Source organism: Thermobia domestica, chromosome 16 (genome assembly GCF_964235325.1).
Source record: "Thermobia domestica chromosome 16, izTheDome1.hap1.1, whole genome shotgun sequence".
Classification (NCBI taxonomy): Eukaryota; Metazoa; Arthropoda; class Insecta; order Zygentoma; family Lepismatidae; genus Thermobia; species Thermobia domestica.
In genome coordinates, this window is record NC_137469.1 from 29,612,100 (window position 1) to 29,628,939 (window position 16,840).

At 36.0% G+C, this 16,840-nt stretch overlaps 1 protein-coding gene across 9 annotated transcripts in view; it reads left to right on the forward strand.

Moving 5' to 3' along the window:
- Positions 1–16,840, forward strand: part of Dscam4 (Down syndrome cell adhesion molecule 4) — a 751,808-nt gene that overhangs the window by 616,519 nt on the left and 118,449 nt on the right. For all 9 annotated transcript variants that reach the window (XM_081742222.1, XM_081742212.1, XM_081742216.1 and 6 more), the window contains exons 6-9: positions 527–676; positions 5,652–5,772; positions 8,497–8,672; positions 15,655–15,796. In XM_081742222.1, coding sequence (XP_081598348.1) covers positions 527–676; positions 5,652–5,772; positions 8,497–8,672; positions 15,655–15,796 — 589 coding nt within the window. The remainder of the gene's footprint in view (positions 1–526; positions 677–5,651; positions 5,773–8,496; positions 8,673–15,654; positions 15,797–16,840) is intronic.

Below are 16,840 nucleotides of genomic sequence, written 5' to 3' on the forward strand. Positions count from 1 at the left end.
ACAAACATGCTGAATTTCGAGTTTTTATTCCAATTCCAAGTACCTAAAACATGAAATTTATAGGTCCAAGAAAAGGCCCATTTAAATAACGTGGAATTTCTTCATCCCTCCTTTTAACCATCTAAAAATTAAAAATATTCATTTTTTGACAATTTTTCTGTGGGTTAGTCCCGAAAAGCTACAATCATGCTAAATTTCAACTTTCCATGTCAATCGAAGATACCTGTTATTTTGTCAGTTCATGTAGTTTAATATATAGTTATGATTTAAATATCTATATGCTTGTAACACTGAGAAATCCAGTACCTATAGTTAAATGAAAATTTCATTAGTAAATAGAAAATAAAACTTTGTAATAGTAACTTAAAGTTGGAGCCAAAAAAATATTTTTTAGTATAATATCTAATGACGTTAGTAACAACTCCAGGGAAACATTAAAAATATATGTCTATCTAATGGTAGTAAAACGCAAATGGCAAACGAGAGTAATCGTTAATAAAACACACGTTTGTTTGTTTTTTCACAGGTGGAAAATATACTGTGCTGCCTACTGGGGATTTGTATATTCATGATGCGGGACCTAGTGATGGATATAAAACCTATTCCTGTCGAACAGTTCATCGCCTTACAGGGGAAGTTCGCGTGAGCTCGTATCCTGGACGAGTCATCATTACAGGTAAGATTAATTATTCAGTGGCGTACTCGTAGATTCTGTGATGCTCCTGGGACTAATTTTCAACATTAGCGTCCTCCGTACACCTATACGACATGATGCCTATCTCTCTTTGCTATCTAACGTTAGATCAATGGTTACGGCTTTGGAGGTCAGTGTACGACGTATATCTTCTGGCAAATATGGTTGGGAAACTGCTAGAGAAAGATTTATCATTGATTCATGCACTAAAATTATAGATTTAAGTTGCATACGGTAGTAACATATTTTCATTAACAAACATATACGGGGTGATTATAATTAAAATCTCACTTTCAAAATGCTGTAAGAAAAAAGAACCACTGGTCAGAATTACTTCAAATTTGAACTGAATATTCTTAAAGAAGGGGGAAACGGTAAATGAAACGAAAACGTTTCAAAATGTATCAATAGATGGCGCTGTAACCGGCATAACGAAAGTGGATTCGGCTACAAGTGACATTTTCAATCAAAATACGACGGCTTTGGCATGCATTGCACATTCAATCATCTGTTCTGTTCAATGTGCATGATTCTTTCGCTTTTGTGACGAAAAAAAAAATTGACTTCCAAGTCATTCAACAGTTGTGGCATTGTTAATGGAAAACCCATCCACCACGGCAATGTCGTACCACATTTAATGAGAAAAATCGGTTTTTAATTATTCTTAGGCCAAAAACCGCATAAAATCACATAATGATTCGGTTTTCAATTATCTTTAGGCCAAAAACCGCATAAAAAGCACATAATGATTCGGTTTTCAATTATCCTTAAGCCAAAAACCGCAAAAAATCACATAATGATTCGGTTTTCAATTATCCTTAGGCCAAAAACCGCATAAAAATCACATAATGATTCGGTTTTCAATTATCCTTAGGCCAAAAACCGCATAAAAATCACATAATGATTCGGTTTTTAGTTATCCTTAGGCCAAAAACCGCACAAAAAGCACATAATGAATCAGTTTTTAATTATCCTTAGGCCAAAAACCGCATGAAAAGAACATAATGATACGGTTTTTAATTATCCTTAGTCCAAGAACTGCATAAAAAGCAAATAATGATTCGATTTTTAATTATCCTTAGGCCAAAAACCGCGTATGTAGACCACTTACAGCGCCATCTATTAATACAACTTGGAACGGTTTTGATCTCATACCATACCGTTTCCCCTTCTTCAAGTATAGTCAGTTTAAATTTGAAGTCATTTTGACCAGTGTTTTTTTTTTTTTTTTTACAGCATTTTGAAAGTGGGGCTTTAATTATAATCACCCTGTACATTAATTTATTTTGAAACTTGAAATCACTCTTTACCAAGGAGTTTCTATCAAAGAATGGAGTTCTGGAATACGAATATCAGATAGAAAGAGAATTGATTAATCTCGGTATTTTAACATTTGGAAAACGCATTTTGTGTAGTAACTGAGTAAACAGGGGGGAAACATGTAATTCCCGCAGATACTGTTCTTATTTTTTATTTTATTTTTTTTTAAATTTATGTCCCACTTTATACACCAAGGTTAAAGGAGACAGTAATAAATAAGACGGATGGTAGTGGTGAAATAAAGAATGTGGGAGAAAACGGGAGAACCTTCAGAAAACCCACACACACGGTACCAGAAAGCCCATTTGGCGAAAGGTGGGATCGAAATGAAATGAAATCTTTCAGTTTAACGTCCCACGATTATGCCCGTTAGGCTAACGGAAACGGATGATTAAGGCAAGTGAATGATGATGGAAGAATGGGTGGAGTGAGGATTTAAGAAAAAACGGGAGTAACTCGAGAAAATCCACGAATACAACGTTGTCCACCATAAACTTACTTGTCCGGGTATCGGTCCAAGGACCTCAAGCACCAAAGATCAGCACTATTCTACTAAGCCACTGTACTCCGAGATATTAAAAAACACTAATAGTGTACTGTATGTGAAGGAGTTTGGTTTGTTATGGTGTACACAACGTGAAAATGTTCTCATTTTTCTCATCCTCCATTCCCACTCAAAAACTTCAGTCATATGAGTGAATATTTGATAAATACAAAATATTTAAGTCTTTAAATTTGTCGAGTAGAAAGGAATAAGTTTTGTTTTAAAATTTTAACCTACGAACAGAATAGTATTTTGCATCCTAAGTATTGTACTAAACCGCTAACCTCACTAGCACTGCGAGTAGTCTATCCAGCAAGGATAATGTCTATAATTACTCCCATAGGAATACATAGAGAACGGAAATTGATTAACCATGTCTTAGGACTTACTGGATGAATCATGTCCACCAAAAAACTCTAATTCCTAATTTTTCCCAATCTACATGTTGGCCAAAATTGATGGTGATCCATCGAGTAGTTCTCGTGATTTTGTGCCTCTCGGACGAACAAACGGACAGACAGAATAAATATATAAATGTCTGTAAACCTGGCCCCACCCACACCCGCACTAATTTTAAAACATATGCCAAAAATTAGTGCACAATTAATGTTAATGACCTGTAGTGTTTTTAATCCTTAACAACACACGCCCGTCTCCGAGACTGTTCAAGGTACCACTCATTAGCTTTTCTCTTTTCTCCTGTTGTATAATTAAATGACGCTACCACCTAATCGTTCCTTGTGCTGCTGCCGTTGCAACCTCACTGTAGTGTATTTGCAGCTCTTATAGGGGTCACATGATTAATTGTTCATGGGGGGCGCGGTGGCTCAGTGGTAGAGCGTTCACCTCCGGTGCTTGGGGCCCCTGATTCGATCCTAGCTCGCGCCATGTGGACTTTGTGGTGCACAAACACAGTGCTCGTGGGTTTTCTCGGGGTTCTCCCGTTTCCTCACACTTTCTTCATTTCATTCATTTCTCATCATCACCGTCTCCTTTAGCCTAACCGGCATAATGTGGGACGTAAAACTCAAAGATTTAATTTTCATTTTTTAAATTGTTCATTCTGGCTTGCCGTCTGTGAGATGGGCGTGTGCTGTAACATAATGGATGTTGTCCCTGGTCCTTCGTTTGCTGTGAGCTTAAACGGTCCATCTTTTCGGAATGTAGTTACCCAGTGGTTGGAGGGAGAAGAAGGAAGTGATGAAGATTTGACAGTTGGTGAAAACTTTGCTTTAGAATTGGATCATGATGCAATTACCATGAATCGCCCATGAGTGTTCTGTTAAGATTTGCAGCCATTGTACAATCCGCGGCAAAAAACCTGCAACATGAGGATGTAAGTTTATTGTGAAACTACGCCTAACAGCACAGGGAATGAACATAACGTCTGAGTGGAACGAATCACGCCAGGACAAACCTCGGCCTCCTCTCGTGCACACTTATTTTGGAGCAAAAGACTTCGTCATTTCACAATAAACTTATATGCTCATGTTGCAGGTTTTTTGCCGCGGATTGTACAAAGTAAAAAGTGAAAACAAGCAAAACAATTTAGTGCTTTTGTTTTAAGAACATTAATTATTCTTGATCACAATAAAAAGGGAAATGATATTGGTATTTGGTACAGTTTACAGTAACTCAAATATTGAAATATATAACAGAGTATAATTTTCCATTTAAGAGCATGACTTTTTGACTTCCTGTATTTTTTCTTAAAATGTTTGCCTTTTTATAAGTTTGTGTATTTTTCATGAAAAGGACCCTTTGAAGTTTTTTTCATGTGGATAATATTGATTCTGTGCACTATAGTAAAAGTGTTTTTTTTTTTTTTTTAATTTTAATATAGTACTATCAAAATAGGGAAAAGTTTTCGTCAATATATTTTGTATTTGTGATAGTTATCATGTAGTGAATTTTCTAACGGTTATTTGCATTTATTTTGTTAAGTAAACATTGACAGAGAATAAAAATGTACAATTCTTATTGTTCAGTACAAATATTGGTTAATAAAGACTGTAAATTCCAGACGGAGTCTCACAGTCGAGCCTGTGTTGTTATGTCAAAAATTCTGGCGTGTGTTGTTACGGGTTAAAAAAAAAAAAAAAATGTGCTGTTAACTAAAACCTCAAAAATATTCTGAGTTCACGCTAGCTCCACACACTCAACCGATTGAGATGACATCTATACACAAAGTGTTAAATTAGTGCTTACGATACAGCATTAAAAGAAAATTATTGCTATTTATTTCACTATGAAAATGGGGAATATTTGCTTTCTTTAATGATGTAGCTATTAAAGACTATCTAATATATTTTTATCTTCTGATAATAGCACTAACTTTCTTTTTATGCGGTAAATCAGTCAGTTGAGTCGGTGAGGCTAGCATGAACCTCATCCTACCCAGATTTTTTTTAAATGGAAGCGTCGCACCACGAATATTTTGCATTTCTGCCTTTAACCCATTATGAAACCGGAAATGAGATATAAATTAATAAAACACTAGGTCCCTTAGTTTAAAAGTCTACTATAGTTTTAGAATGTAAAAGGAAATTATCATTATTATTATTATTATTCTGCCGTGCTAAGCGAAAAGGCCTTATCTCCATTTCACATACTTTCGAGAAAATAAGCAAAACGCGTTTTGGCTTAGGCTGTACGTTCAAATTTGTTGTATTTCAGTAAAACTTTAATAAATATATTTTCACGATCTAAAATTTGTGTGGTAATACAGTTAAATATTTTTGCTTATGAATTGCCACTTAGGGTCTTTTTTGCTTACTTTCAGTTACAGTTTTGAACATAAGGTAGACACTCATGACGTCATTACCCCCTACCTATTGGTCAAACCACGTCAGTTTCACTTTAGATAGATGCAGAATTGTACTACGAACATTTCCATACCAATATCTCGGTTTTCGAAAAATGTGGAGTTAAGGTCTTTTCGCTTAGGACGGCAGTATTGTTATTATTATTATTATTATTATTATTATTATTATTATTATTATTATTATTATTATTATTATTATTATTATTGTTGTTGTTGTTGTTGTTGTTGTTGTTGTTATTGTTATTATTATTATTATTATTATTTTACAGAACCAAAAGGAAGTTCGCAGCCGAGGTTAACAGTAGATAAACATGTATCAAAATATGTGAAAGTTGGTGAAGATATTACGCTACCATGTGTTGCGCACGGATTTCCAGTACCAAAATATACGTAAGTGGTAGTTTTCATTCATTATATATAGATATATATTTTTTAAATGTGTCTATATATATAATAACGCTCACTATTACATTTTCTGGCCAATTATATTTTGTTATTCACAGAAAACAGGACTGGCTCAAACTCTACAGTATGTATACTTAGTGTTTAACAAATTAATTATTCGAAGATGCGACTAGACATATTATACGTACGAGAGTAAGTCAAGAAATTATCCGCAATTTTGACATAATTCTTCTTACATTTCGTCACAATACTTCGTCGTACGTTTGGATCAATAGTCAATAGCCACTCGTCTGTATAGCTATCAGAACCATGTCAACACATGCATGTTCAATGTTGTCGTCATTTGTGGCAATAAATGGTCGGCCGGTCGGCCTTCCTCGTGCATTACACTCAAGAATGTTATAAATAGAGGATCTGCCCATATGTATCTTCATCCTATTAAATCGATGAAGCCAAAAAACAACCGAGCATCGGCACGTCTGATTGGCTACTCTCGTTTCTGCGTTACTCTGATTGGCTACTCTCGTTTCTGCGTTACTCTGATTGGCTACTTTCGTTTCCGCCATGATTGTTGGCTCAAAATATTGTGATCCTATTGGGCGGAGTGGGCAGAGTAGGGGTGGCGAAACTGTGACTTACGGCTTCAAGATTTTGTTGTAAGGGCAGATCCTCTATTTTATAAGATCCTTGGTTACACTTTAGCGACCATTTTTTTTTTTAATTTTTCAATCCATTTGAAGACAATCTGTTGCGACAAGACACTGTTTCCGTACTATGCCCGAAGTCTTTGATGGATTGCGGCCCCTGATACATCTTCCGACCAGAAAAGCCTGATCACTGTTCGTTGTTCCTCTTTGGTGCAAACTTCTAATCGAGCGGCCATGATCTATCTGCAACAAAAGGAAGACAAATGAAAGAATTAGGATCAAATTTTCATACCATGACCACAACAGCATAACAATAAAATAAACGAGGACAGCCGTCAGTATAAACAATGTAAGGAAGAGTGTCAAAATTGTGGATAATTTTTTACTTACTCCTCATACCCATTAAGATACATCATTGAGCAGTACGTGTGACTATCAAGGGTCTTCTAAAATAGAGGATCTGCCCTTACAACAAAATCTTGAAGCCATTCGTCACAGTTTCTTCACCCCTACTCTGCCCACTCCACCCAATAGGATCGCAATATTTTGGGCCAACAAACATGGCGGAAACGAAAGTAGCCAATCAGACAATGGCGGAAACGAGAGTAGCCAATCAGACGTGCCGATGCTCGGTTGTTTTTTGGGGTTCATTATTTAATAGGATGAAGATATATATGGGCAGATCCTCTATTTTATAATATCCTTAGTGACTATATAAGTTCTTGGGTTGTTTACGAGAAAATGAAAAAAAGAAGAAGAAATTATTAATTTTAAATCCAAAAACTGATTATGTACGAGAAACGTGCTACTTATTGAGATGAAACCGATACTCAGATATTTCTTCATTAAGTTCTTCATTATGATTCTAACAAGACGATAATACATGATACGGTTAATGAGATATAACTTTAAAATTTCAATAAATCTTAAATTTTAATTTTAAACTAAAACATTGTCCGAAGATAATATACATATATCAACCAATAGATCAACTCAAATTGAATAAAATAACATTCTTTATGTAATATTAATAATAATGGTAGTGTCCATTAATTAACATAATGGACATAATTGTAGATATAAAATAAAAGTTCACAATAACACTGCCTGCCGAGATAATAGTTTTTATAGTTAAAATACAGAAGATTCTTCGCTGTATATCTGACCATTTTCGATTCGGTGCTGCCACCTGGCGTATCATGCTGGAACTCTTGATTTGCTGCCGAGAGTAGTGTTGTTTCTGACCTTGTAGGTGCGTGAGTGCTGGTAGTAAATGTTATCAAATGGCGCCGAAAATCAACCGGTATTGGGAGGATTACGTAATGACCTTTATCATTCTAAGTTTTCGTACGTACGCATTGTGAAACAGTGTCAGGAGAATGGGTTAACTCTCGGGGTGACGACTGCAAAAGCTATTGTGGCCTGTTACCCACAACAGGTTCCCCTTTCAAAATATCATTTATCCATCAAATGCGGCATATTTTTGTGGTTGTGCTTGCTATCATAGACCCACACACTTGCCACTAAGCGCTCCTCCAAAGTGAAGTCATTGGTATTTGTCATTGTTGTTCACCAAACGCAGAAAGGCAAGACAATGATACACAGATTTTATTCTCCTCCCTCCGCGGGTAGTCACGTGCCAATCACGCGGCAATTCACGTAAGGAGCACTGTTGCCATATCAATGATCAGGATGGGAGGTTCAAACCTTAAATATCTTAACACCTTACATTATTATATTTCAGGAGCGTCAGAAGAATTTTTTTTAGAGAGGGCCCATCTCTATGGTTGCTATATTAGGTCTGGTGTTTTTGGTATTAATTATACGTGGTTTGCTATATTATGTATACATTTTCATGAGCCAAGGGGCCCAGGCCCCACCCTGCTCTCCCCTTCGGGCGTCCATGTTACACGTATTTAGTTCTGGAGTAAAGGGACTTCTTGGCCACACTATATATCACAGAACACGATTTACTGGATTTTAAGTTTTACACAATTTAACTGTCATTGAACTTACTAATGTTTTGTGTAATAATACTTCAAAATATTTTTATTATTTTTAGCTGGTTAAAAGAAGAAAACGGCGAGAGAAATATAGTGGCTTTAGGAGATCGTATTCAAATGATGGCTGGACTTCTGATGATCCATAAAGCAAGACTAGATGATCGAGGGAAATACATTTGTTCGGCAAATAACTCTGCTGGAGAAGAAAACGCACAAGTATTATTAACTGTTACAGGTAAATGTTATTTCTAGGGACCGGATTTTGAGGTGCAAAAATGTGGTAGAAAAAAGGGAATAAAAGGGGCTGAAAAATCATTCAAAAAGGTGCAAAAAAAAAAAAAAAAAGATGTTAATAGGATAGCTTTATTAAGTATTACAATATACAGTTGCATGAACATTCTTTATTAATTACACTAGCAAATATTGTTAAAATCTTGGCTTTAAACATTGGACATAAATTGCAAAATTGTTTTATTTAATACCATACTTGTACAACATTCAACATTTTTATAATAAAATTGTGGTTAAAACCAACTCGGTATTTTAAAAAAGAAAACTTTAATTTAGCAATATTGTGACTTGAGAAACCATTCATACTACTGGGTCTTTAGAAACTAGTTATACTTAATTATGCACAACAGTTCTATGTTTTCGAATCTTAGTTTCTGTCGCTTGGGGTTCAGGAGATCCTTGTACGTGGAGAAATTTCGCTCGACATCAACGGAAACCGGTAGTACATATCTTGTAAGCACATGGACAAGAAGTTCAGTTAACATTGCGAAGGTTTCGATGTCAGGATTGTTTCGCAACTTCAGTTCAAATTTATCCCTAGTAAGTCCGTCAAGATTGCGTCTAAATTTATGGAATGTTATGTGTAAATTAGATTGAAAATAAAACATATTGTTGTGTCCAAATTTTTGAAAAAAGAGAAAAAAGGGACAATAAAGGTGCTGAAGGTTAAAAGAAGTTTTAAAAAAGGAAATTTTATGAATCTAGCAAAAAAAGGTGCAACATTCACTAAAAAGGTGCAACAAAGTGCGTTCATTTCAGTTCATTTTATGCCCGGAAATACATATTTTGAACTTCGGTTCTTATAACTTCATTTTTAGAAAAGGTGCTGCATCTTAAAATCCGTTCTTTAATTATTTCTATTTAATTTGTACTATTGTTTATGTATATATACAGGTAAGGACCCAGGATTTTCTGAGGTTGGTGCACGAATAACTTTCCCAGAGCATTTGAATTAAATTTGAATTCTGTTAAGGCCTTTAGGCATCTGTGGTGTGAATGAGGAGTACTGTTTTGCTTGGTGAATCCTTTTTCCTTCAACGAGGGCCACGGGGGCTTCGGTGGTACAGTGCTTACCTCTGATATCTGGGGTCCCTGGTTCGATCCCCGATCAAATAAGCTTGTGGTGAATAACACCGTATCCGTGAGTTTTCTCGGAGTACTCCCGATTCCTCCCATTTTCTCATTCTACCAAACCTTCCATTATCATTCATTTGCGTTAATCAGTGTCCTTCCTTAGCCTAACTGGCATTATCGTGAGACGTTAAATTAAAATATTTCATTTTCTTTTCCTTCAACCTATACAAAAAACGACATAAACTATTGCGTTTGCAAAACTCCGCTCTCTTTCAAGTTCCAAACGGAAACATGACGGCAGAAATTAGAAAAGTGTTGCTATTTTCATTGCTGGCTTTTTGTTTTAGATAGTGTAAGTATATTTACAACGCACGGGATGCACGTGTACTCCCCTAAATCCGGCCCTGTATATATATGCATCAAGGAGTCTACAGGAAAGGGGGCGTGACGCAATATGGGTCATTGGAATCTTAGGAAATGGAAAATTTGAGTCATTTAAACTAATGTTCTATGAACCGTCTTAGGCTTGTCTTCTTTGAAAGCAAACTTTCCAAGTTTTCGCCAGGTGAGCTTGTATTGAACCAACACCATGTGCATGGATTTTCTTAGGGTTCTCCCATTTCTTCCTACTTTCTTCATTCCATTTCATTTATTTCTCACCATCATCGTCTCCTTTAGCCTATCGACATAACCGTGAGACGTAAAACTTAAAGCTTTCATTTGATACTAATAGGCTTAGATGAAAATATGTTTTAACTTTTTTAATCAGTGAAGGCTATCGAGAATATTTTATAATAATTATTATTATTACAATTTGTATAATCTTCACTTTATTAAATTGCATAATCTATTATTCATACGGTATAATCTATAACCATTGGCCAAGATACGAGGCACATGTGGCAGTGTCCCCTCGCCAAGGTGCCAGTCTCCAAAAGCACCATCCAACTTTTACAGATTCATATCCTTAAATTCATTACGGTTAAACTTCAGTATAAGAAATCAGTTTCTATTTGAAACCGTAAAATAAAAACTTTTTTTAAAAAAAATCAATATTAACCAACTTCAACAAAAGTACTAAAAAGTAGATAGAAAACAATAAAATCCCTAAAAAGCAGAAAATAATAAAAGCGTTAAGAAACAGAAAATATTAATAATAAGATCTTAAAGGCAGAAAATAATTCATTACCATTGTCAATTTAAAAAAAATTAAATCTGTGCCAAGCCAAACAAATTAATGCCTCGTAAAATTACTATTCAAACTAATTTTATATTAGCCACTAAAAGGAGGTGGGCTGATAAGGGCCATTTTTCGCCCATCAGGCCCGAGATGTGAAATGCATGGTTTCCAATAGTATACCTCATAAAAATAAGAAAAATATATTTTGACGGAAAGCGCTATAAGTGAGAGGTAAAAAAAAATAAACAAAGACGTAAGTCGTGTGTTAATAAAGGAACGTAAACACTAATGTCATGAGTTGTAATCCGAGAAAGCAATAGTAAATAGAACACTAACGGCAAGAATAAGAAGAATGAAGTCTACTACGACTATGAGATCAATATATTACATCGGAAATAATCAGGCATAGATAACAATCAGACAGCTGGAGATACTTGTAGCTAGTTGGCAGATTAGGCATCGTGCTTGCTGTCGTCATTCGAATCGCCACTGGACCATCCTGCAGCGGCGGCATCTTGTAGTGTATGAGTATATTCTAGACTTGGTTTCTTAACTGCGGTGGAATTGTGGCGCCAGTAAGCCAGAAACCATAGTACGGAAGTAACATGCGCACAACATCCGACGACCCGTGCACCTATTTTACATTGACAGTACCACTGTATGTGTGCGATGTTGCTTTGCTCTGTGTTGATCCAAATATTATAGGTTTTGGATCTTATGTGTCGTGATTGTAACTGAACTCGGAGAATAGAAGCATCGTCATGATGTATGTACAGAGAGTACATACCTTCGTCACTTAAGTGCTCGTGAGTGTAAGATTGGCTTTAAGTTGATATATGCCAAGAGTTAATTGCCGTAGCTCATCCCAAGTTAGCCGTGGGAAATCTTGAAGATCTGTATAGGTTAACTTAGGCCAAATTGCCTTTTTTTCGCGCCCAGCCTTGTTGGTCGACCATCTGTTTTAAGTAATTAGGTTTTTTAACTAAAGCCAGCATCCATTGAGCGATTATTTCGTCATCTTCGGTGTTGTGTATCCTTGTAGGATAGAAAGCATTGAGAAGAGCACATAATTCGCACATAGTCACCAATATAAGGTATTTGCGTACTGGGTACCACTTTGTCCAATGTGCGCCAGTTTTTCAACTGTCCATTAATGGCTTCGACGACCCATCGAACTTTCGTCACAAGACACGCCTCGTTAGCATCCGCTGTTGTAAAATGTGGCTGCTTATTGAGTAATCTAGGCATTTCAGGTACGAGAACCATTTCTTCCAGAAGTGCGAAACAATCACGGAAGCCTCTATCAAAAATCAGAACATCCTTTGGCTGCAGACACTCTCTGATATTGTGTGCATCTTTTTTTAAGATATAAGTGAGTATGTTAGCGTCATTGTTCTTCGAATCCGCGAAGTAAGGTCCAAAGACATCCAAAATGTCGTCGTGACCAACATCATAGGCTTCACCAAAAGTTTTCCTTTGTGTAACGAGAATGATCGTCGCTCCAAGGAATAGTGGGAACTCTTCTGGATATAAATGTACGTGCCATCAGCAACAAGTATTACAGTATCACTGTCATCGTTGGGAATGAATAATCGTCGTGTTAAAGGCCTCGTATGGTTTTCAATAACCTGTGTTCTGGTGATGCGTTCCGTTCCAAGATATAGTGGAACAAAGTTCTGCATCAAAGCCTCACGTGCAGAGTGCACAGAAGTTGATATTCTTCGTTTTCTGACATTAAAGAATGTGGACAGAACACCATTCGAGAGACCCGTTCGAAGCTTTACAAGTAAAACTGCCAAACAAGTACGAGAGGCTCTCAGTGTTGAGGAACGCATTTTGGACTTTACTAGGTCATAAATACAGTTAAAATCAGACATTGATATACCCATAAGAGTATAATAATCGGAGTCAGAAAGTCGTCCCGGTGAGTCGAAATCGATACCTTTCTTCTGTGCTACCTTTCTGATATCGTTTATCAGACTTTCAATATCATTGTTGTCTTCTCACTTACAGGGCGTACAGCTTGCAGAGCCTCCTCACGGAATACGGACTCCGTAAGATGCGTTTAACAGCAGCGTTTTCTTGACGAAATATAGATTCCCGTTTCTGTAAAGTCCTGCGTTCGAGCTGCTTCTGGTACAGCCACTAAGTATTTCTTACGCTTACATATTATACAACAGCTATTAGAGTAGTGACAACGAGGTATTGCTAACTCTATGTTAGGACTCTTACAGGTGGTGTCGACGGCAGTACTCGTGGACGCACGATCTCTTTGTACAACAGACGAAGGCATAGGACTGCTTCATATATATATATATATATATATATATATGGGGGTGGGGTGGGGGTGTTTGTGGGTATGGGTATGTATTAGCTTGGATCGGATGCATCAGGTAGCTATTGTTGGTCGTTTTTTTTATTTTTCCCTCAGTCTTGCAATATTACGTATCAATGAATTCCCATCGGTACTTCATTGACGTGTGGTATGTATGATTCTTCGATATATATATATATATATATATATATATATATATATATATATATATATATATATATATATATATATATATATTGCAGAATTTCATGCCATTCTGCGACTGGTTTTCCTGCTCGCACTTTTACTCATACCACTTTCAGAAATGACACGCCTTCTCAATACTCCATAACGTGCTGTCTCTATTTTTGCAGCCCTACACACACATCTGCGCAAACAATACATTTTCTTTATATATTTTATTGACATGCTGAGCATATATTTTCAGTCACAATCGGTAAATAACATCAGAGCTGAAATCTCCAGTTGAACTCGTACATTACAGCGTATAAACGGTAGTCATCGCTCTATACTGTCGCGCAATACATTTTGTTCTCTAATAGGTAGAAGGACACACTGAACCAAAATCAATTAGTACTCATATCAAAGGTTACACAGCGTTATATTATGACGAGTCAGATTTATTTTGGTTCATCAACTCCTTCTTCCTATAAGCCTCCATCAAAGACAGCAAACAGTACCAAAATGTCGCAAAACGCTGAAACGAACTCTTTTTGGGCACTCATTTCTATGACTTACTATTTTCTTTATCACGCATCTATTATATTTACATATGTAACATATCTTCTAGTATAAAAATACACTGCAAACTTGTCGGAATCAGACACTTCATTTTTCCGTTGTCTGATGGGCGAAAAATGGCCCTTATCCGCCCACCTCCTTTGTTTGGCTTGACACAAACTTCAATTTTTTTATAGGTAATAGCAATTAATTATTTCCAACTTTTAAACACTTATTATTATTATTTTCTGCTTTTTATCGCTTTTATTATTTTCTACTTTTTTGTGCTTTTGTTGAAGTCGGTTAATGTTATTAAAGAAAGAAGTTTTTTCTGCATTTTAGTGCCTTCTGGAAGCAAATTACTTTTCTTTTAAGCTTATTTATTTTTCCAGTTCTTCGTTAACTCCAGTAGTTTATGCAGTTATCTAAACTAAATATACTTCCTCTTGCTCACTTCAACCATAGATTAGTGGGCAACACGGACATTTTCAAACATTTCTCTCTCCCTTGGAAAAGCTGTTTTATACTTTGATAAAGTCTCCTTTGCATAATTGCATTTAGATATTCTATCCTTGGTCTTCCTCTTCCTGGTTTTCCTTCTGTCTTTCCCTTTATCAGCACGGTGGTCCAATCGGAGTGCCGAATAAGATGACCAAGCATACTGTTTCTTCTTTTATCTATTATCTTCATGATCTATCGTCCTTCATTAGCTTCCTTTAGTACGTCTTCATTCCTTTTCCTTTCGGTGAATGATATGCGCAGCATTCTGCGCCAACACTACATTTCAAATGCTTCCAGCTTGGATATTTCAGCTTTTCTCAGTGTCAACGTCTCTGATCCGCAAATCACCACGCTCCATATCATGGTCTTAATAAATCATTTACGAACGTCCAAAGACACATTTCTTGATGCTAGCAGTCCTCTTTTCCTATTGAATGCTTGTTTAGTCTGTGCTATTCTAGAATTTAGGTCTTTTTCACTTCTTCCATCCGAGGATATTAGACTTCCTAAATAGGAGAACGCCTTAACGTCTTCGATTTTCTCTCCATCTAGACATACGTTTGCCTCTTCCTGTCCTGCTCTTATACACTTTATCACTTTGGTTTCCTTCTTATTTATCTTCATTTTTCAAGTTTTTTCCAGTTGATCGTTTAAGTTTGAAAGTGCTTCCTGCAAGTCCTTTTCGCTCTCCGCTATCAGTGCTTTGTCATTAGCAAACCTTATTGTGGTAAAAAAAAAAAAAAAAAAAAAAAAAAAACAGGCCATTTACTTTTACATCTCTCTTGTTTTTATCAAAGAATTCTTTCATAGTCTCTTTTATATAGATGAACAGGAGAGGTGAAAGTCCAAATCCTTGCCTTACTCCTTTACTTATTCTTGCTTCCTTTCTTCAATAAAATGGGTTGGCCTTCGAAATATGATTATCAACAAAGAAGCGTAGTACTTAAGATTGCATCTTCAGTCAGGTTATAAGTATGAATACCAAGAAATAAAGTAAAAATTTTAAATGTATGAGCCTCAGTAAAAGTTATAATTGTATATAAAGAATACATATTTTCCTCTTATAATGTGATAAAGAAAATCATTCTAAATTTCTTTTATTACTTTTTTCTGCAGCTCCATTGACAGCTCACATTCAACCACAAAGCCAAACTGTTGATGTTGGGAAGCAGGCCGTCTTTCATTGCATCTTAGGTGGTCATCCTGTTTCTAAAGTCAGTTGGTACCGGAATGGAAAACCTCTTGCTAATGATAGAAGGTACGTTCATCAAATTAAACATTGACTTTTGTTATATAATATTTTTCAAAGTAAACCGTAAACTGTTATAATTATTTATTGAAAATGTTACTGATGGATTATCTATACAATCTGGTTTTAAAATAAGAGAATAAATACAGGAGGTCAGGATGATTCATTACGTAAACTAGAGCAGATAAAAAAAAAAAAAAGAAAAATAAGAGAAGAGAAAAAGAATATAAGTAATACAGCTTGGAAAGCCTATCAAAATAATGGCTTGCCTAATAGTGCACTGGTTGTATAACCAAAAAACATGGGGTACTAACATTCAACAAGCATATCTAAGAGTTAAACATGATCAGTTTAGAATAATGATCTGAAAGAAACGATCCTCGAAATGTTACCCTTTTACTGCATCGCTTCGAGATACTCCTAACTTCGAATAGTCAGTCATACTGCTTAAGACCCAGGCATAGTGTCACCTTGTAGTGAATACAAGATGATATTTCGATAAAGTGTGTATAAGATGCAGTTGCAGCTTGGCACAAAAGAATCAAGTTGAATCGTTTTGAATGATAGAACAAATAGACAGTTGGAAACGGATCAGAAACAGACCAAAATTTTAGCAGCTCTAAATGTGATATAAAATGTCATTTTCAAGATTTGATGACGATTCCGAAACACAAAATGAAGGTTCTGGTTCCGAAGTCAGTAGAAAGTCGCCTAAGAATAACAACACAGCACCAGAACCAATATGTTTTCCGTAGCTATAATATTACATATGGCGAAATGGGATGATCCCTACAATTCTCCTCATAGCTTAAAGCTTCTCAGGAGTTGGTTTCTCAGTAAACTGTATACCAGAGGCTCAGGGAAGTCACTTTGTATGGCAAATATCCAACTGTTTGTGTCCCGCTCTTTTCAATCAACAGAGCAGGTTACATCAGAACCAAACAAACAAGTCAACACCATCAAGATTGGATCTTGAATTAGTTGAGAAACATCCTTTTCACAGATAAGCACAGATTTCGATTTCCGTCACACAATGTCTGGAAAGAATATAGA